Source organism: Hippoglossus stenolepis, chromosome 17 (genome assembly GCF_022539355.2).
Source record: "Hippoglossus stenolepis isolate QCI-W04-F060 chromosome 17, HSTE1.2, whole genome shotgun sequence".
Taxonomy (NCBI): domain Eukaryota; kingdom Metazoa; phylum Chordata; class Actinopteri; order Pleuronectiformes; family Pleuronectidae; genus Hippoglossus; species Hippoglossus stenolepis.
In genome coordinates this window covers 15,678,575-15,697,125 of record NC_061499.1, presented here as the reverse complement: position 1 = coordinate 15,697,125, position 18,551 = coordinate 15,678,575, and the positions used below count along the sequence as shown (strand labels likewise).

Below are 18,551 nucleotides of genomic sequence, written 5' to 3'. Positions count from 1 at the left end.
CCTGTTGGTAGCACTTATAAGCACACTGTATGAGTATGTAGTATTGTATTGGAATAAAGCACCAGATTAACAGCAGCCCATGATCATGTGATCGCTAATCGTCTCTTTACTTTTCTTCCCACAGTGAGGCGGACTCTGAAGAACGGTCTGACGCCAGAAGAAGCTCTTGCTTTAGGACTAGCCGATTCTCCAGACTCACCAATGTGATCCCCGGCCCCCCCACCGTCCTCAACGCTGTGGAAACATAGCGGCACGCGTTGATGCCACGCCTCTGTCAGCTGCCTGCCTTCGACACACATTACAAACAGTCGTATTCCACCGGTTACATGCCCCCTTTAGATGTTTGACAGCTGCTAATCTTGCCTGATGTGTCTGAGTGAGAAAACTGCAGCCACCATAGTGTTTTGAATGCGACACACGGAAGACGAAGTGGAAGTGAAGAGAAAATGATGAATGAAGATATGAAGAGGGAAATAAAAATGTCGCCGCCTCGACACTGAGCTGAAACACTTTATTTATATGAACTTATTTTAAACGTTGCATTAGTCCAAAGGGATAATTTTTGCTTGTAAGTTTCTGCAGCTGTGAGGTGTTTCATTTATTTAAGCTGTGAATTTTGGTTGTAAAGATGAACGGGAGGCAGAAGAAGCTTCATTTACTCTCTTATCCACTTTCAAACAATCGGCCCAGACAAAGAGGCTTACTAAGAATCAACCTTTGTGAGAAAGCAAAATGTTTCGTGTCTGCAGCTGCACCTTTGACAAGCGGAGAGCAGTAATGTGAAAGGTTTTTAATCTGACGTGTGCCTTTCATGTAAAAGGGACATAGCTGTACCTTTTCTCCATCTCCTCCTCTCATTTTATTCACCTCCTGCTTCACTGTTGACGACAATAACCTTTTTTTTTTATGTTGACAAAGTTTCTCTCCGTATTTATTTGCAAAGCTCAGACATCGTGCACCTTACTCAGCATTAACGGTCTTTCGTGCTGAAATGAACAACTGTTTCAAAACACAGGGAAAAGGAAGTTTTTATCTCAGAGGAACTGTTTGTAAAGTGTAAAAAGACTAAAAGATGAGGACATTTTTTAAGATTTTAATAAACTATTTGAAGGACAATGCAGAGACTTCTGCATAAAAAACGTGTAAATGCCCTTGTCAAGCTGCCAGATACTGTGTGCATGTGTAGTGTGGTTAATGTTCTGTATTATTTTTGTAATTTCCTGTAGAAACTTGTATTATAGCCAGAGAGAAAGGTTAGAGGAAGAGGCTATTCTGTGAATTGTAATTAAAAGATAAAAAGACATTAAAGTTGTGGTCACAGATGAAAAATATGTGGCTCCCCGAAAAGAAAGGGAGAGGGGTGGAGGGGGGAGGGATTTGGACATGAAGCTTTTGAACTGTGGTCACATCGAGTCCCAGCTGAAGTGGGCGCTCCTGGCTCGCAGCACAGAGAAAACTGGGAAACATCACTGCATAAAAATGTAGTGAGCTGAACATAGGACAATCTCACTTGACATGCTGTGTATACACATTCTGCAATAAAGAAAACACTAAACTCTTAAATGAAAACGTCTTTCTTCTTTACTGCTTTCACTTCTGTGCCCTTGAGCACTCAGGAGACCACGTGGGAGGCCAACCTTTGGATCAATGAGGCGCCATAAAGCGCACACTAACTGCTGCTGCTCGCTTCAACCTGTAGTTGTTTTGGTTTTTGCTGAGTTTATCTGTGATTGTGTCCATGGCCAAGTCCATGACTCTGCTGTGGGGAGCCGGATCTCCTCCCTGCTGGAGGGTGATGATCGCTCTGGAGGAGAAGAAGCTGCACGGCTACAAACGCAAGCTGCTCTCCTTCGAGAGGGGAGAGCACAAATCCCAGGAAGTGCTGGAAATCAACCCCAGAGGACAGGTCGGCGTAGCATGCACATGATGATAAGAATTAAAAAAACAGGATGCCCTCTGGATAGAAGATACATTTCAGATCGCCAATATTATACTTATTACCTCCTCCAATAAGCTGGTTATGTTTTCATCTGCATTAGTTAGCTAATTTAATTGTAAGAAGGATTTGGCAAAAACTAGTCAACTGTTTTCCATGACATCTTTTGGACATGTGGGGTTTGACTCGAGGAAGAGCCCATTATATTCTGGGTCAGATTTTGATCATGGGGCGGATCCAAGAGTTCTTTTCACTGTCTTTAACTTTGCGAGACAGAACATTTTTCAACATTTTCATTGATTTTGCAGAGAATAATTTATTGAACTTGATGAAAAAGATGTTAAGGGGACTGATAGCTGCATGATGACTAATCTTAAACCTTATTTGATTCTGCCAGCTCCCCACCTTCAAACACGGAGACAACATACTCAATGAGTCCAGTGCCGTGTGTTTATACCTGGAGGTAAAGTTTAAAAACTGAGTATGGAATGTTTAATACTGTACATGTTATAGATGATCTTTATTCTTATTTTTTCGAATATCTCTGCTGTTATAGAATCAGTTTAAGTCTCAGGGCCACAAGCTGATCCCTGACAGTCCTGCAGAACAAGCTCTGATGTACCAACGCATGATGGAGGGTCTCACCCTCACCGAGAAACTCAGTAAGATACACACTCAGACACACACACCTGCACCAACACTCTAAAAGTTAGAAAAGTACCCACTCTACAATGATGTTCACATTGCCCTGTCTTAGACTCAGTCATCTACTATGAGTGGATTGTCCCTGAAGAAGAGCGGCATGATTCTGCTGTGAACAGACACAGGGAGGCTCTGACAGCTGAACTCAAACTCTGGGAGGGTTACCTGCAGAGGGTAGTGTACACACAGCACATACACACACATGGACACACACACACTTGTACTGACAGCAGTGCCCTCTGCATCAAGGTGGCTGTGGGCTCATACCTGGCCGGGGCCTTCTCGCTGGCTGATGTGATCGTCTTTCCAAATACTGCTTATGCTTTCCGTTTCGGGTACGTGACTGAGTTCAGTTCTCTCTGTAAAGAATGAGTGAGCCATGCCGGCCCTTTTTAATTTCTCAGTAACCTTGTGTTCTGTCCTTCAGGCTGTCTGTTGGACGTTACCCCAAACTGGCCAAATATTACAGCCTGCTGAAGGACAGACCCAGCATTAAAACCAGCTGGCCCCCTCACTGGGTGGCCATCCCGCAGGGTTACGACATCCTGAAGGACCTGTGAAGCACACAGCACAAAATCTTCATCGTTTTATCGTATGTTTGTTCGACATTAAAATAAAGTAAAGAAGTTGTGCTCTCATTTTTTATGCCCCTTTATCTGTGATGGCCATGGCCGGAGGTTTATGTTTTCAGGTTGTGTGGTCCATTCTTTGGAAAATTTCTCAAGCACGCCTCGAAGGACTTTCTCCAAATTTGGTACAAACGTTTACTTGGATTCACGGATTAACTGATGAGAATGTGTTGGTCAAGGGTCAAAGGTCAAGGTCACTGTGACCTCACAAAACTCTTTTTTGCTTTGTGAATGCAACAAAAGGTAACGTCTAAAGAGAATACTTTAAAAATGTTAATTCGGACTCACGGATTAACTAATTGGGTTTGAGTGGTCAAGGGTCACAGGGCAAGGTCGCGGTTGTTTCACACAACAATGTTCAACAAGATGTCCCAAATCTGTCTTTGGGAAATGTCTTCACGTTTTTGACCAGTTGTCACTTGGACTCAGATATAACGGATTAGATTTCAGAGGTTAAAAGTCACGGTGACCTCATATGAGTCTGGAAAGATTTATGTCGACATTCAACCAATTTTATACGGTTATTCCAGTTCAAGTTGTAGTTTCTTCTTCCGGACAGTAGGTGGCAGTGTGCGCTTCAACCACAGCTTGGATTCCCATGAATTCAGTGAAGAACAACAGCAGACACCTTCTTCTTCTTGTCAGTTACTCCGTGCGCGTCTCCTGCAGCAGTGACAGCGAAGCTCCAGTTTTCCGGCTCGACATCCAGAAACCATGGCCCAGGACATGACTCTGCTGTGGGGCTCCGGATCCTGTCCCTGCTGGAGGGTGATGATCCTCCTGGAGGAGAAGAACCTGCAGGGCTACAACCACAAGCTGCTCTCCTTCGACAAAAAGGAGAACAAGTCCCAAGAAGTGTTGGATATAAATCCCCGGGGTCAGGTAGGAGCCGGCTGGAGCTATAACATAACCACCAGCTGTTAGTGGACACATTGAAATAAACATCACTGATTTCCTGCTTCAAATCTGAACGTAAAAAGAGCCAAAATAAACCCATTCGATATTTTCAAATCTATTAACAAGTTTCAGAAGAAGATGAACTTGGAACATAAATTCATCCGCACAGTACATGAACCATTATCAGGCCGAAGTCCTCTTAAGTCATTAAAGCCCATTTCACCGTTATTAAATCACGATTTACCAGCTATTTAGTTTGTGAGCTAGCAAGATAAACATCAACTGACTTGAAACTTGAATGTAATTTGGCGGATTCCTGAGTGATGGTCTTTATTTACACTGAAGTTCTCCTCACAGTGTCTCTGCCTTGAAAACACCACCCATGTTACATTTCCCCATGCAGCTAGCTGAACGTGTTTTTGTTCCCATGAGCACTTGTGTGAAGCAGCTCAGTGCTAATTAGCTCCCAGGAGCATTAACACTGGATTAATGCTGCCAACTTCTGTTTCTCCCTCAGCTCCCCTCTTTCAAACATGGAGACAACGTTGTGAATGAATCCTACGCAGCCTGTTTTTACCTGGAGGTGAGCGAACCAGTCCATCACCTGAAAGACGTCATGACTACTTGTTTGACAGGGTTATACTGTGTGTGTGTTTGTTTGTGTGTGTGTGTGTGTGTGTGTTCTCTCCTCATGACAGAGTCAGTTCAAGTCCCAGGGAAACCAGCTGATCCCAGACAGCCCTGCGGAACAAGCTCTGATGTACCAACGCATGTTTGAGGGTCTGACGTTCTACGATAAACTTAGTAAGTTACTGACTTAATTAGTCAGGTGAAACCCTCAACTGTTGGCCGACCCCCAAGCAACACAAACCGAAGCTGACCTATTGGCTCATCATTACCACACAGGAGCACAAGCAAGGACACACGCCACAACAGTATCTAATTTAAATTGATTATTGGATGTTGAGGAAAGATGAGTGGCTAGAGGTGAAAATGTGTCCGATTGGTACGGAGACTGGTAGCGGGCTCCCCAAGCCAGTACCTATGATGGTTAACTAGAGAGGTGGATGGATGAGGGTTAGGAAGAGATGGGTCAGGAAATCTGAGCCGAACAGAACTTGATGGGTGGATCAGCTGACGCCTGACGACGAATGAGCCTGACAATAGACAGTGGATATCTGGGCCAAGACAGGGGCTTTCATTCATTGTGCGCTGTTTACAGTCAGAGTAGTTTCTTTTTTCTCTCCACGCAAAACGCAAACCTTGATACTTTTCGTAGTTGTTTTAGGTCGTGAAGACATTTTGGCTAATCTCAAGTGTGAATCTATATATACACAAAAAAAATTTGATACATTTTGATCAATGTGTTCCACCTCCTTTGCTCTCTACATTGATGTTTTAATTTTTTTTTGCCTGCTCAAACATGATTGGACAAATTAGAAGGCCAGATGGCTTCCATCCCTAAATTCCCTTCCCTACAGATTCTTCATATTCACATGTAGAATCTGTTTATAGAGATACCTGACTGGTGATTAGCTATATGGCTGAGAAGTGGCCTTGCCCCTGATCACAAGTTGACTTCATATAACGAGTTTAAAGATTGTTGCAGCTGCTGTTGCAGCCATAATGCCATCAGGAATATTGTATTTACCTGTTTTGTCCCATATTGTCATCCATAAATATTTATCCTATGTGTTTTAAGCAGCAATGGTTCAGACACAAGTGGATGTATGAATAAATCCAACAATTACTAAAGTCTGCCTGTGTCAGGGGTTGGATTTAATTTAATTTCTTTTACAAAATGAAAACAAATCCATGATTCACTTGTATCTTTCAGCTTGTTTTTCTTTGCAAAGAGCAAAACTGTAAAAAAAAAAACACAACGAGCCTCACTGTTGCACTGTTGTGTGACTTTCTAATGACGACCATGGGCCCTCCAGTTTATTGTTAGTCAAATCCACATGACTGTCGTACTGCTGTAAATACTGAGGATCAGATGTGTATTAATCCACTGCTGAAAGTAGTCCCAAATAAATACACTATTTAGTCCTATTTGAGAAATATATTTGAAACTACAGTCACCATAAGGGAATTAGTGAGGCTATTTTAAAAAACGGAATAATATTATTAATATTAATAATATTTATGAGCAAAGCCGAACAACCCTACTCATGATTCTCTAGTTCCTATTGTAGAAATATAAAAGAAAATTTATTTAAAGAAATATAAATTTTACTCTCAACTACATGTATCCCCACAATCTAAAATTGAATGGGTTCGCCCCAGGCCCAGGTCCCATCCCTCCACCAAGTGTGGTGAAAATCAGCTTTGTATTTTTTGCGTTATCATGCAATCAAATAAACCAGCAAACAAACATGTAAAAGCATGAAACAATTAAATGGGTTTTTCTTTTATTCATTTATTTGTTTTAGATGCCGTTATCTACTATGACTGGTTTGTCCCTGAGGACGAGCGGCATGACTCAGCTCTCAAGAGAAACAGGGAGGCGCTGGCAACTGAACTCAAACTCTGGGAGGGTTACCTGCAGAAGGTACTGCATGTTCATTAGCAACACAAACACAAACACAGACACACACACACAAGCACACACACACACACACACACACACACACACACACACACACACACACACACACACACACACACACACACACACACACACACACACACACACACACACACACACACACACACACACACACACACACACACACACACACACACACACACAGTTGGCAAACATTGACATGTTCGTGTCTCTCTCTGAAGCCGGGCAAGTATCTGGCAGGACCGTCCTTCTCACTGGCTGATGTGATCGTTTTTCCAACTGTGGCCACACTTTTCAGATTTGGGTGAGTGTGAGTAGAAAGGCCTGTCGCATCATCCTGAAGTCACACTGACCCGTGAACCACTAAATGTCTCCCTACCTGCTGTTTTCCAGGTTATCTGCAGAGAGTTACCCTCAGCTCGGACAGTATTACGCTCTGCTGAAGGAGAGACCCAGCGTTAAAGCCAGCTGGCCCCCTCATTGGCTGGAGAACGCCAAGGGCCAAGACACACTCAAAGATGTCTGATACTTACTCACTTTTGAAAGCTGCTTCTGTGTGTAAAGTTCGAGTTTGGATTCTCTAAACAGCCTTTTGCATTTGTTCTCTCAAGTGTTGAGATGATGTTCAAAATATATCAGTGTAGTAATGGCAGAATTTTTTGGGGGGGAAAAGAATTGGAAGAATAAATAAATAGACCATTTAGATGCACAAATTTAAAGATATAGAAACTGTACAAATTTATGAGAAATATTGGACATGTTAAACGTATACATGTGTAAAATAAGGTATTGATTGGACAAAGGGTGCAAATGAACAATAAATAGTCTGCAGCAACATATGAAAAGAGTTTTTACTGCATTTTGATTCTTTCTATAGGTTTTAGCCATAAACTGTATATAAAGTATGTCCCATCCGCTAACATGGAGGAGGTGGGATTTATGACCTGTACTGCCAACCACCAGGAGGGTAACGTTTGGGCATATTCATCGTTATATACAATCTATGGTTTTATATAACTTTGTGTTGAAAGTGAATCGCCTCCATCAGAGAACACGTCTGATCTCCAAACATTTTCTCCATAATACACACTACATTGTAATCCTGTATATCTGATCTACAGTTATAAGAGTGTATGTGATTGTATGACCTGATGTATAAGAGGTGAACAGAACGTTGCTGAAACTCATTATTCTATTCAGGCCATTGTGTGACGCCACAGATGAGATGAAGGTAGAAAAGGTAATTGGAGTCTATTCATTCTATTATGTGACAGGCAGTGGCTGAACCGGTTTTCTTCACTGAAATGACATGTGCTCTCATGACTGTGCATCAGTGTGTAGAGCTCATACATATGAGCTTGGGTTCAGGCCCTGTCAAAGCAGCATTTACAGTTCTACAACAGAGAGCAGCACTAGACGTCTAGTTTGCATCTTGGCCTTTGAATCCGTCTCTGGATCCGTTACTTCTTGGTACCGTGGACGTGCGTGGGGCTTCCCCCCCCCGTTTTGTCCCATCGGCTGACAATTACACGGGGCTGTTCCATCTAACCAACATCCCCTGCTGCCCGTCTGACAGGAGCAATACGCATAGTGGCAAATGAGAAGTTCACAGGCAGGCAATACTAACAGAATAAATATACTGCTTACTGTCAAATCCATGAAAACATTTATCTTTTTGACATAAAAAGATCAGTTTCTATGCTTTGGATTTCTTGCAAATAAACAAAACAACAAACAAGCAAATAAAGACAGGGGTGAAAACTCGAAAAAAATGGGGCCATGACAACATTTAATATAAAAACATTAGTACAGTGCACTGTAGTTTTTTCATCCACCAATAAGTTGTGACAAGAGAAAATGGCTGCGTCATGCTTATCAAGCAGAATGACACTGGTGAAGTGTTAGTACAGTGCACTGTAGTTTTTCATCCACCAATAAGCTTTGTCAAGAGTAAACAGCTGTGTCATGCTTGTCAAACAGAACGACACTGGTGAAGAAACTGATGATGAAGATTGAAGATCTGATGAAGATTTTCTTTTGAATGTGAGGTGGAATGTCGCCCGTTCACTCAAGCTAAATGATCTGACTCATTGAATATGAAGATATACTCAATGTGACCGGGAAAAATGAATACTGATCCTCAGCAAATTCATATGTTTCATGTACTTCTAATCTGCAGGTTGTTTTTTAATGTACCTGCAGACGAAAAACAGCAAAGAAGTGACAGCTGTGTGTGTGCATGACAGGATTGTGGTTCATCTCCACTCACAGGTTGGTGTTGACAGGGGCAACCAATCAAACACTCAACGTCTCTCCTGACCGCAAGATTGTGAACACTGTGAACAGCGGCTGCTCACTTTTCCATTATTCATTCACTGTCAGTGTAAAATGTCAGTGGTGAATTAGCTCCAGGTGGTGTCTGTTACATCCAGTGGATAACTGATTGTTTGGATGACTGAACCCAGAACTGGTCGTGTGTGTGCGCGCGCGCGCGTGTGCGTGTGTGTGTGTGTGTGCAGGGGTGACTGGAAAGTGCTGAGTCATTGTGAGTTTCCAACTTCAGGCTGCAGCAGACGCTCAATCACCAAAGAAATAAGTTTAAAATAAAAACTAAAATGCAATCATGTAGTTTTAATGGTGCATATATTGATAACTGCAGCCATCTGATCTCTATACACGCTTTAAGAATAAGAGCTACAAACTTAAAATCCCTTTTCAATGCATCGTTTGAAATGTAACATTGGAATTTCAGCGTTGAAGTGTCCTATATACATGCTTTTATGTTTTTATTGATTTAATATTTATTCAAATAAGTTCCTTCATTAGTGGAGAAACTGTTTTAATTCATGTTTCTCTGTTCTTTACGCGTTACGCGCCACTGAGCGCAAAGAGTATTAATACAAAGCAAGAGAAGCCCCCCCCCCCTCCACACATTTGCCTGTTCACACAAGCAGGAGCCATTTTAGTCATGCTTGAAATTCTTTTATTCCGTCAATACTGTGTTTTTATTCTGTTGCTATTTTCCATGCGTTTTTATTTGTATGTTTTTCATCTGTGCTTCTTTTTTTTTGCACTTTGTAACTCTGCTTCGAGAAGTGCCCAGTAAATAAAGATATCATTATTGTTCATCCACATATAGGTCATTTATAAATACAACCATCTGGCGTGATATGCATTTTGCAGTTGATAAAAACAAGTGTATTTTAATATGACATCATGTTGCCCTGAGTTACTAAGGGAAGGGTTAACATACTTGGACAGGGTGCGAACTATCTTGAGTCAATATCTTTGGCGATCACGCAAAAAGGGGAAGGGACTTATTTCCACCAATCCAGATGTGCAGGAGAGCGTGCTGCTATATAAGCACGAGTCTGTCCCACTCCTGCCTCACGTTTCACCTCCTCCATTCCTCCGCTCCAGGTCCTTACAGGTGCTGCAGCTTCTCTCTGAAACCATGGCCAAGGACATGACTCTGCTGTGGGGCTCCGGCTCTCCTCCCTGCTGGAGGCTGATGATCGCGCTGGAGGAGAAGAACCTGCAGGGCTATAACAGCACAATGCTCTCCTTCGAGAAAATGGAGCACAAGTCAGAAGTGGTGATGAAAATGAACCCCAGGGGTCAGGTGAGTGTACTCCTCAAATGCGATAATTTTGCTGGAATACACTGATATGTATATACATTTTTTAGCAGAGTATAAAAACAATGCATTAACTCCACTCTTATGTCTTAAAGCTTCCTTCCTTCAAACATGGGAGCAACCTTCTGAACGAGTCCTACGCCGCCTGCATGTACCTGGAGGTGAGAATTTGTTGCACAAGTCCTATAGTTACCTTGTAGTGAAACCATATCCATCCCAGGTGTGGCCCATGTGATCTCTGCAGACAAACGGAAACCTTACCCTGCACAGGAAAAGAAACTGGAGCTCCATGCAGCTGTTCACAGCCGTTGGTCTTTTTCATTTCTCCATAACAACAGAGCCAGTTCAAGTCCCAGGGAAACAAGCTGATCCCTGACTGCCCCGCTGAGCAGGCCATGATGTACCAGCGCATGTTTGAGGGTCTCACGCTCACCCAGAAAATGGGTACGTCAAACCCTGAAAGTGTTTGACCACTGTTTTGCAAGGCAACATACAACCTGTTGCTCCTGGAAATGTATCGGAAGATGTTCATTCCTCCAAACAAATGTTTAACCACTTAGATTCAGTGATTTATTAAATTAGAACCAGGCTTTCTCCCAGCAACAAATCCATAATCTAAATTGTTGTTGTCATTGGTCGGGCTGTCTTGTGAGACTTTGACCTGCACTTGGCAACATCGTACAACAATCTGCAACCTCTTAAACTCCAGAGACTTGATGTCTCCAGGAGCTGAACAGCGACCAGCCCTCTCCCACCCCGAGAGACCTGAGCTGTTAAAACGCATGCTGCGGCGTGCACTAATGAGCATCACATTCACAAAACACTTCTGTGTTGTGTGCACCCTATGAATCAGGTAGTGAAGTTGAGAGGTCACATGTTAATCCCACAAAGGATCACATGCTCAGAGCCGCTTGCAGCTGAAGTCATGGGACAGGGTGGTGCAAAAGAGAAAAAAGATTCTGAATTGCAATCAACAGGTTGTGCAATAAGTGAACATATTCTCTCCTGAGTTGGCTGCTTTAAACTTTATTTGAGCAGTTTGGAACTAATGTTGCATAATAACCTCCTGACTGCCCCCCCCTTCCCCTCTGCTGCTGAAGGGAAATGAAAACAATCCATCTCAGCACACAGTGGGAGTCCATGTTGTGCGGCGTCTTAATAGACTTTTATCCATTTGTATCTTTGCCGAAGTCCTCGGCTGCCACGACTGAATGCCTGTTTCACTTTCCTTTCTGTCAGCGGATGTTATCTACTACACCTGGAAGGTCCCGGAGGAAGAGAGACACGACTCTGCTGTGAAGAGAAACAAAGACAATCTGAGCACTGAGCTGAAGCTGTGGGAGGGATATCTGAAGAAGGTAAACGAGAGAAAGATCCATGTTGATCCAAAAAATTGATATGACAGGAAGTGCTTCCTTATCTGTCTTTCCCTCCACTGTGCTCTTGCTGCTGCTGTATATGGACATTTTGGCATCTCCGACTATCAGGTTGAGCAGCTGCCATTTTGAGGCGTCAGCTTTCACCAACTGTTTTTAAAAGCAAAACGCAGTGCATTAAAAAGGCTACAGAGTCGTTCAATACAGTGTTTGGTAGCTTGTTCCCCTTTTTTAGTTGAGAGTTAGAGGATCGATACAACTCGTGCACCTATAGGTTAAATATAAAGCTGAGCCATGTGTGGGGACTTTGCTGTAAACTCCACAATTAATGATGTGTCACGTTTCTGCGTTTAACCTTTTTTTATTGAGCGACTGCGTGTCATTACATGCACATCTAACTCGTGCAAAAGAAATCAGTCAATCTCTTTTTTTCCCTACCTCTTCACTTTCTTCCCTGTAACCTTGAACTAGACATTACTGCCACATTGTGGTCTGTATTAGTAACTACACACAATTGTTTAAACTAATACCACAAATAAATAATTTCACATTTTAGATCTATCATTATTTTATATTGTGTGTTTTTTAACTATACGAAGAACTAAAGATGCAACATGATAATCTTAACTTTGCATCTAAAGTGGAAATGGGGCAAACAAAATTGACCTATTTGACCCCAAAGTTATCAAAGTTTTAAATTTGGTACAAGATCTGAAGTGTGAAAATGACAAGTTGTGTTTTTTACTTTGCGTTTAGTACCACAAGTCACTGCACCCAGCCAAGACATGGTCCAATACATAACCCCAAGTAAAACTGCAACTTGTTTTCCCATTTCGATCTTTGTGTAGACTGAAAAAATTAAAATATAATAGTTAGTGAATTTTAAAAGGGTCTAAGTTCATGTTACATTTGGACAGATGCAGACTAGCCTTTTCTCTCCGTTTTTTGTTAGTCGAGCTATAACCACATCACTGCTGTATCCCACTGTGATAGTCATGAATGTGGATTCCGCTCCTCTGCTGTTTTACAGGCGTCCGGCTCGTTCCTGGCAGGAAAGAGCTTCTCCCTGGCTGATGTGACTGTTTTCCCAGGAGTGGCTTATCTCTTCCGTTTTGGGTAAGTGGATCAAATCCACGGAAAACGGTGTTGAGCTGCATGACAAAAAGCAATGCATGCGCACTGACCGCTCTCCATTCTGCAGGTTGACTGAAGAGCGTTACCCCAAACTGACGGCGTACTACAACTGTCTGAAGGAGCGGCCCAGCATCAAAGCCAGCTGGCCCCCAACCTGGCTGGAGACTCCACAGGGTCAAGACACGCTGAAAGACGTCTGAGATTCAAAACGTGCACCCTCTGCTCTCGTTGTGTAATATGTAACCATCCCTCGAACTGCACTACTGTAGCTGTCAGGAAACATGCATTTGCTATAACTGTGCTTGTTCATTTTCTATTATCATTTGTCTGTGACGTAAAAGACGCATGTTTCATCCTGCAATAAAAACTGACTTTCAGTGGTGCATCTTGTATTCATTTCAATATCAGTTTACACTGAGCCTTCTTTGAATCTATTTTTAACAGGAATATAATTCACAGGTCTGTGATCAGAGGAGCAATCAAATTGAACTAAATATTTCTCATGGAACAAAGTGCAACATATATAATTTATAAACCTAAAGGAAAAACAAGACTATAAAGGTGGCTGTTGCACATGGCTACAGGTGATAAAATTGCCCATCTGTTAGTAAAGTAAAAACTAGAAGACAAGAACATCTGCACATCAGTTGATGCTCCCATAAACTTTTAATTTTATTTTTATTGAACATTTCAGGCACAGGCCTTTTGGTTTTAGTCACTTCTGCCCAGGACCTTGTGTTTATCAAGTTTGGTTGTGCATGCTTTTCGAAACTTTCTGCACAAAGTAATGAATAGCTATGATTGATGGGCTATATAGAAAATACTAAACAAAAAAATTGTGGGATATAAATTAAACACATGAGGTATAAAGATGCGATGGTATTAAACTATAACTGTACAAGTATATTTGACCAAAGTCATTTAACCTGGTCACAAAGGGCAAGTTTGCAATTTTGATGGCAATTTTTTTTATCATGTGTAATCTCTTGACAGTCATCCCTGCACTTTTAGAGTTTTGACAGCATAGGTCAGTGGTTTGGTTTGACCTCATTCTGGTTTTCAGACCTGTTTTCATGGCATTCCAGCCAACACAGTGTCTAAATAGAACTTCTTTAAAAATCTTGTCATACCTACACTACAAAGAAACACTGAAAATATCACAGTCTGGGTCAGAGCCCTTGTGATGTTCTCATCCTCAGCTTCATCTCACTGAGCCGCTCAGTCTTTTACTCCAGACTCGACGCAAAATAAACCATGACCCCTTCATGTGACTCTTCCTCGGAGCAGTCAATGTGGACTCTGAAACAGTAAACAGCTGTGCGAGGACATACCTTGTTTACACAACACAGGAACATGCTGTGTTATGTGAAACCTTGCATGGGATTTACTTTAAAACTGATTTTACAAAGATTTTTTTAAGTAAGTCCATGTATGAAGAGCATGTTGTAAATCATGCGTTCCCTGTAAATTGGACATTACAATAACAAAGGTATATGATACAATATTGTGCACGAGTTTTTTATTTTCACTTATTGCACATTAAGGGGGCTGTATCATTGTGAACCAACCAATGATTGGGTCAACACTAAGTTGTACAAATAGATCGGATGTATAAATGTTGCAACGGCCCCTTGGCCTGTGTGCAGTTGCAGAGACGCCTCCTTCTACTGCAGCTGCGTTTCAGTGATCTTATTTTCCTCTGTGGCGAAAACAAGAAGATGGGAACCTGTTGGATTTTATTGGCTCTGCTCTCTATCTGCAGCCTCTGCTTTAGTCAAGGTAACTCATACACTACTTGATGAGACTGTGGCCACAGTTTTGACAGTCTTTTTTTTTTACCACATATGTAGTCAAATCTGTTTAATCTGTGTTTATGTGTACATTTAATTGTGTATGTTTGTTTTTCCCATTTCTTCAGAATGCGGTCAAGAGTTAATCGAGAATGTGGATTTCCCGGGAACAGATATAACATTTCTCTACTCTCCGGATGCAAGGCACTGTCAGCAGCTGTGCACCGAGCACCCCTCCTGTCTCTTCTTTACCTTTGTTCGACATGACTGGACCACAGATAAGAGGTATCTAACACTGACGCATCACATAACTCATGATACAATCCATTGAAGCCCTGTAACGTTTTAAAAATGAATACAGCCAAAGCAGGGTCAGATCAAGGGGTGCAGCCAGGGGGCACTGACCCCAGCTGAAATCTGATCGACCCCTGAAGTGCCCCTCTCCTGTCAGAATTTCTCTTGGTACTCTGGCTTCCTCCCACAGTCCTAAAAACATACAGATTGGGGTTAGATTAAATTGTCCATAGGTGTGAATGTAATGCTGGCATCAGCTCCAGCTAACCCCATCCAACCCTCAACGTTATAGATAATGGATGCATGCTTCTCTCTGCAGGAACTTCTACTGCTACCTCAAGTCCACTCCCTCTCAAGAGCCCAACGTCCAGACTCCACTACAGGGTGTCACTTCGGGCTTTTCTCTCAAAAACTGCACCTCAGAGCTGCGTAAGCTCACAAACATTTTACATCATTCTAAAAAACAGTTTATATATTTGTGATGTATGGGCACGCTCTCCTTAACTCTCTTTGTCTTCTCACCTGGGCAGAACAACCTTGTCGGTCTAAGCTGTACCAGAACGTGGACTTCCTGGGGGCAGACTACAAATCGTTGTTCACGTCCAGTGATGAAGAGTGTCAGAGGGTCTGCACGCAGGACCCTGACTGTCGGTTCTTTACTTTTGTAAATGGCGTCTTCACACAAGAGACCATAAGGTATAACTGGGGAACGTAATGTTTCATTTAATTTAAACATTCTTCCTTTGAAGGCAGATTATTATGTCATTGGTTGAGATAAACTTCAGTGGAGGGATGTAGAGCGAGGACACTAACCTTTTTGGGCATGTGTGAGAGAGGGTTATGATACGCAACAAAGATCCCCACTGTTATACCCAATAGTACACACTCAACATTGAGTCATTTAAAGGGGCAGTCCAGCAATTAATCATTTCTTTGGTTTGGTGACTCAAGAGAGACAGTGAAAAGGAATCAAAATCCAAAACATAACATGTAACAATTCTTCACTGATATATCTAACAGCGAATAATTATTTTTGACTTGTTTACTCACAGAGAAATCCCCAATTTTATTCAAGGTAATGGAAGGTTTTGTTTGGTCGCCTTCTAATTGAGTCATATCAGCTTTACCTGTCCCTGCTACAATGTCCAGAGCGAACAACGTTTAACGAAGTAAAATCCTTTCTCAGTCTGTATTGGTCACTCGTACTGATCACAAGTAGTCTTTGCTTTTTGGTGCTTGACCAAAGTTCTCGTCCAGAAAAAGCACAAGCTGAGATAACCTCAGTGATGTTAGAGCGACACAATGTGTTCTTTTCTTACACTTGGGTTAGGGTTGGAGCAACAGACATTGTGCGACTTCACAGACTGAGTAGTTTCCCTTGTGATGAGTGACTTCAGTGAATCCATCCAATGAGAAAGGAGGAGGATCTCTGACGTCGCAGGTTCTAACATTAAATTTTAACATCTCTGTTCTTTCCCAGATACAAATGTCACCTTAAACACAGCTGGTCGGTACCGAGGACTCCTGTTATAAAGAGAGAGGTTGGAGCAGTATCTGGATTCTCCCACGAACTGCAAATAACTCAATACTTTGAACCAGGTATGCACAGGTGGAAGCACAACATCCTGCGGGAGGTCTTTTACAATATGTTTTCTTATTATATTACCTGTGTGTTTTACAGTTTGCCAAGGAAAGCTTCTCTTAAACACTGACATCCAAGGACACGACATTGACAAGCTGCCCGCCGCCTCTGCTGAACACTGTCGGGCTCTGTGCACTGATAATCCACGCTGTACATATTTCTCTTATATCAGGTAGTGTGAAACAAGCACTTAAATAAACTTTAACTTCTCATGTGGCAAACAGAAATACATTCAACATTAGAAAGTGTAAAGTAACTGTATATATGTATATATACTGTATATATATCACTTTATTTGTTGTTCCTGGGACAGTTTCTTGACGGTCCTATAGGGGGTTGAACATTTGGTTCTACAAATTCAGCTAAATATGTTAATCTGCTTGACTTTCTCTAAACTCAGACATATTTCTATTGATTATTTTTTTATGCAGTGATAACTTCCAATGTTACTTGAAGGGAAATCCATCTGTAATGGGGACCAGAGCCAAAGTGGGAGTCACATCTGGGATACCGGTGCACTTCTGCCAGATGGATAACAGTATGTATAACAAAACACTGAGACTGGACACAGTGTTTGTTGACCATCACAAACCACACACACTGGCTCTGAACTGTTTTATACACTCATTTATGAAGAAATGAATCATTCACCCATTATGAATCCAACAAATATCAATGATGAACTGAGTCTCTGACGTTTTGCAACATGTGTAGATAGGTGACACTTACATCTGGTTATTATGTAATACTTGTTAGAGTAGTATGTTTGTGCTTTGGCCAGCAGGGGGAGTCTGACCCTGTCCCTCTCTGCTGACAGGTTGGCTTCTAGTGTCTCATGAAGGAGTCAGTTTCCAAGGTTCTGACCTTCGCTTTGAGTCGATGGATGATCCAGACACGTGTCAGAGGACCTGTACTATAGATCCTCTTTGCCAGTTCTACACCTACTTCAATGAATCCTACTCCAACTCTGCTTTCAGGTACAGTGTTCATTCATGTCAACAAAATCATGAACCAGGAATTCAGTTCACACAGAGAAATCATATAACATTTACCTTGCTATTCACAAGGAAGGACCAGGCCCCAACAATATGTGATTGAAAGGTTTGAATGGAAATTGATGAATTGGATGTTGAGGAAATAATGAATGGACATTGAGGGAAGGGGTTGAGGTGAAGATAAGAGATGAGGGAGGAAGGAAAGAGAGGATGAAGGGATGAGGGAAGGAAGATGAAGGGATGTGTGGAAGGATGTATGAAGGGATGGGAAGATAAACAGAGCATGATGGGTTGATCAGGTATATTTAGTCTTGACAGGTGATTGCAGGTGTGGTTGAGGTTTGGCCCTGCTCCTAAGTAGACTTGTTAACTTCCTAACAGATCAACTATCTAGTGTTGTCTACATGGTGTTTAATCTTGTTTTTTGATTTTGTGTCCCAGGGGCCGCTGTTATCTCAAACGTGTCATCACAGCACCTGCTCCTCCCAAAGTTAATAAATTGAATAATGTCGTGTCCGGATTCTCCCTGAAGAGCTGTGTGTAGAGACACACACACACACACTTTCCTTATCCTCATTCAGGCCGGAACGCCACTTCACACCCACACACACACCTCTCTGGACTGTTGGTTGGTCCTCACATGATCAGTTGTTTGCCATTTAAAACACAGATGATTGTTTTTGTGTTGTAACATGAAAAATAAAACTGACAATGAAGTAAGTTTTTATCCTGCTTCATTTATTTGAAAGTCAGTATTCATAGAGCTCTACTTCTTATTGGAGAGAGGTAAAGTATCAGTGAGATGAGCAATGATATTAAAATGTGTCTCTGCAACAAGTCAAGTCTATTAGAGGTTCCCAACAACAGCTGAAAGAAAATAGGAGATGCAGCTTTTGTAAATCATCCTCCCAAGTTGTGGAATAGACGACTGATAGACATCAGAGAAGCAA

The 18,551-nt window shown here is 42.0% G+C and overlaps 5 protein-coding genes across 8 annotated transcripts in view; all 5 read left to right on the top strand.

Annotated features, from left to right (window-relative positions):
* fhod3a (formin homology 2 domain containing 3a) overlaps window positions 1–1,563 on the top strand; it is a 57,123-nt gene extending 55,560 nt beyond the window's left edge. For all 4 annotated transcript variants that reach the window (XM_035182996.2, XM_035182995.1, XM_035182997.1 and 1 more), the window contains one exon: window positions 125–1,563. In XM_035182996.2, coding sequence (XP_035038887.1) covers window positions 125–207 — 83 coding nt within the window. In that variant the 3' untranslated portion in view covers window positions 208–1,563. The remainder of the gene's footprint in view (window positions 1–124) is intronic.
* Window positions 1,564–1,659: 96 nt separating this feature from the next.
* On the top strand, window positions 1,660–3,283 carry LOC118124825 (glutathione S-transferase A-like). The gene is made up of 6 exons (XM_047344151.1): window positions 1,660–1,906; window positions 2,334–2,399; window positions 2,493–2,598; window positions 2,694–2,812; window positions 2,888–2,973; window positions 3,066–3,283. The coding sequence occupies exons 1-6, from the start codon at window positions 1,739–1,741 to the stop codon at window positions 3,196–3,198; spliced, it is 678 nt and encodes a 225-aa protein (XP_047200107.1). The 5' UTR covers window positions 1,660–1,738; the 3' UTR covers window positions 3,199–3,283.
* A 602-nt stretch (window positions 3,284–3,885) lies between these two features.
* Window positions 3,886–7,572, top strand: LOC118124823 (glutathione S-transferase A). The gene is made up of 6 exons (XM_035182993.2): window positions 3,886–4,149; window positions 4,682–4,747; window positions 4,863–4,968; window positions 6,597–6,715; window positions 6,955–7,037; window positions 7,127–7,572. The coding sequence occupies exons 1-6, from the start codon at window positions 3,982–3,984 to the stop codon at window positions 7,257–7,259; spliced, it is 675 nt and encodes a 224-aa protein (XP_035038884.1). The 5' UTR covers window positions 3,886–3,981; the 3' UTR covers window positions 7,260–7,572.
* Window positions 7,573–10,103: 2,531 nt separating this feature from the next.
* LOC118124822 (glutathione S-transferase A) lies at window positions 10,104–13,257 on the top strand. The gene is made up of 6 exons (XM_035182992.2): window positions 10,104–10,355; window positions 10,466–10,531; window positions 10,709–10,814; window positions 11,610–11,728; window positions 12,777–12,862; window positions 12,948–13,257. Exons 1-6 carry the CDS (start codon window positions 10,188–10,190, stop codon window positions 13,078–13,080), a joined length of 678 nt encoding a protein of 225 aa, XP_035038883.1. The 5' UTR covers window positions 10,104–10,187; the 3' UTR covers window positions 13,081–13,257.
* A 1,274-nt stretch (window positions 13,258–14,531) lies between these two features.
* LOC118124851 (coagulation factor XI) lies at window positions 14,532–18,321 on the top strand. Its single transcript, XM_047344218.1, has 9 exons — window positions 14,532–14,659; window positions 14,799–14,955; window positions 15,284–15,393; window positions 15,495–15,660; window positions 16,445–16,563; window positions 16,646–16,778; window positions 17,038–17,144; window positions 17,424–17,583; window positions 18,043–18,321. The coding sequence occupies exons 1-9, from the start codon at window positions 14,599–14,601 to the stop codon at window positions 18,143–18,145; spliced, it is 1,116 nt and encodes a 371-aa protein (XP_047200174.1). The 5' UTR covers window positions 14,532–14,598; the 3' UTR covers window positions 18,146–18,321.
* The last annotated feature ends 230 nt before the right edge of the window (window positions 18,322–18,551 follow it).

Coding starts and splice junctions, on each gene's coding strand:
- LOC118124825 (XM_047344151.1), top strand. CDS start 1,739: ATGGCCAAGTCCATGACTCTGCTGTGGGGAGCCGGATCTCCTCCCTGC. Junction 2,599..2,693: donor CACCCTCACCGAGAAACTCA/GTAAGATACACA, acceptor GCCCTGTCTTAG/ACTCAGTCATCTACTATGAG. Junction 2,974..3,065: donor GCTTATGCTTTCCGTTTCGG/GTACGTGACTGA, acceptor TCTGTCCTTCAG/GCTGTCTGTTGGACGTTACC.
- LOC118124822 (XM_035182992.2), top strand. CDS start 10,188: ATGGCCAAGGACATGACTCTGCTGTGGGGCTCCGGCTCTCCTCCCTGC. Junction 10,532..10,708: donor CCGCCTGCATGTACCTGGAG/GTGAGAATTTGT, acceptor CCATAACAACAG/AGCCAGTTCAAGTCCCAGGG. Junction 11,729..12,776: donor GGGAGGGATATCTGAAGAAG/GTAAACGAGAGA, acceptor GCTGTTTTACAG/GCGTCCGGCTCGTTCCTGGC.
- LOC118124851 (XM_047344218.1), top strand. CDS start 14,599: ATGGGAACCTGTTGGATTTTATTGGCTCTGCTCTCTATCTGCAGCCTC. Junction 14,660..14,798: donor CAGCCTCTGCTTTAGTCAAG/GTAACTCATACA, acceptor CCATTTCTTCAG/AATGCGGTCAAGAGTTAATC. Junction 14,956..15,283: donor GACTGGACCACAGATAAGAG/GTATCTAACACT, acceptor TTCTCTCTGCAG/GAACTTCTACTGCTACCTCA.
- LOC118124823 (XM_035182993.2), top strand. CDS start 3,982: ATGGCCCAGGACATGACTCTGCTGTGGGGCTCCGGATCCTGTCCCTGC. Junction 6,716..6,954: donor GGGAGGGTTACCTGCAGAAG/GTACTGCATGTT, acceptor CTCTCTCTGAAG/CCGGGCAAGTATCTGGCAGG. Junction 7,038..7,126: donor GCCACACTTTTCAGATTTGG/GTGAGTGTGAGT, acceptor GCTGTTTTCCAG/GTTATCTGCAGAGAGTTACC.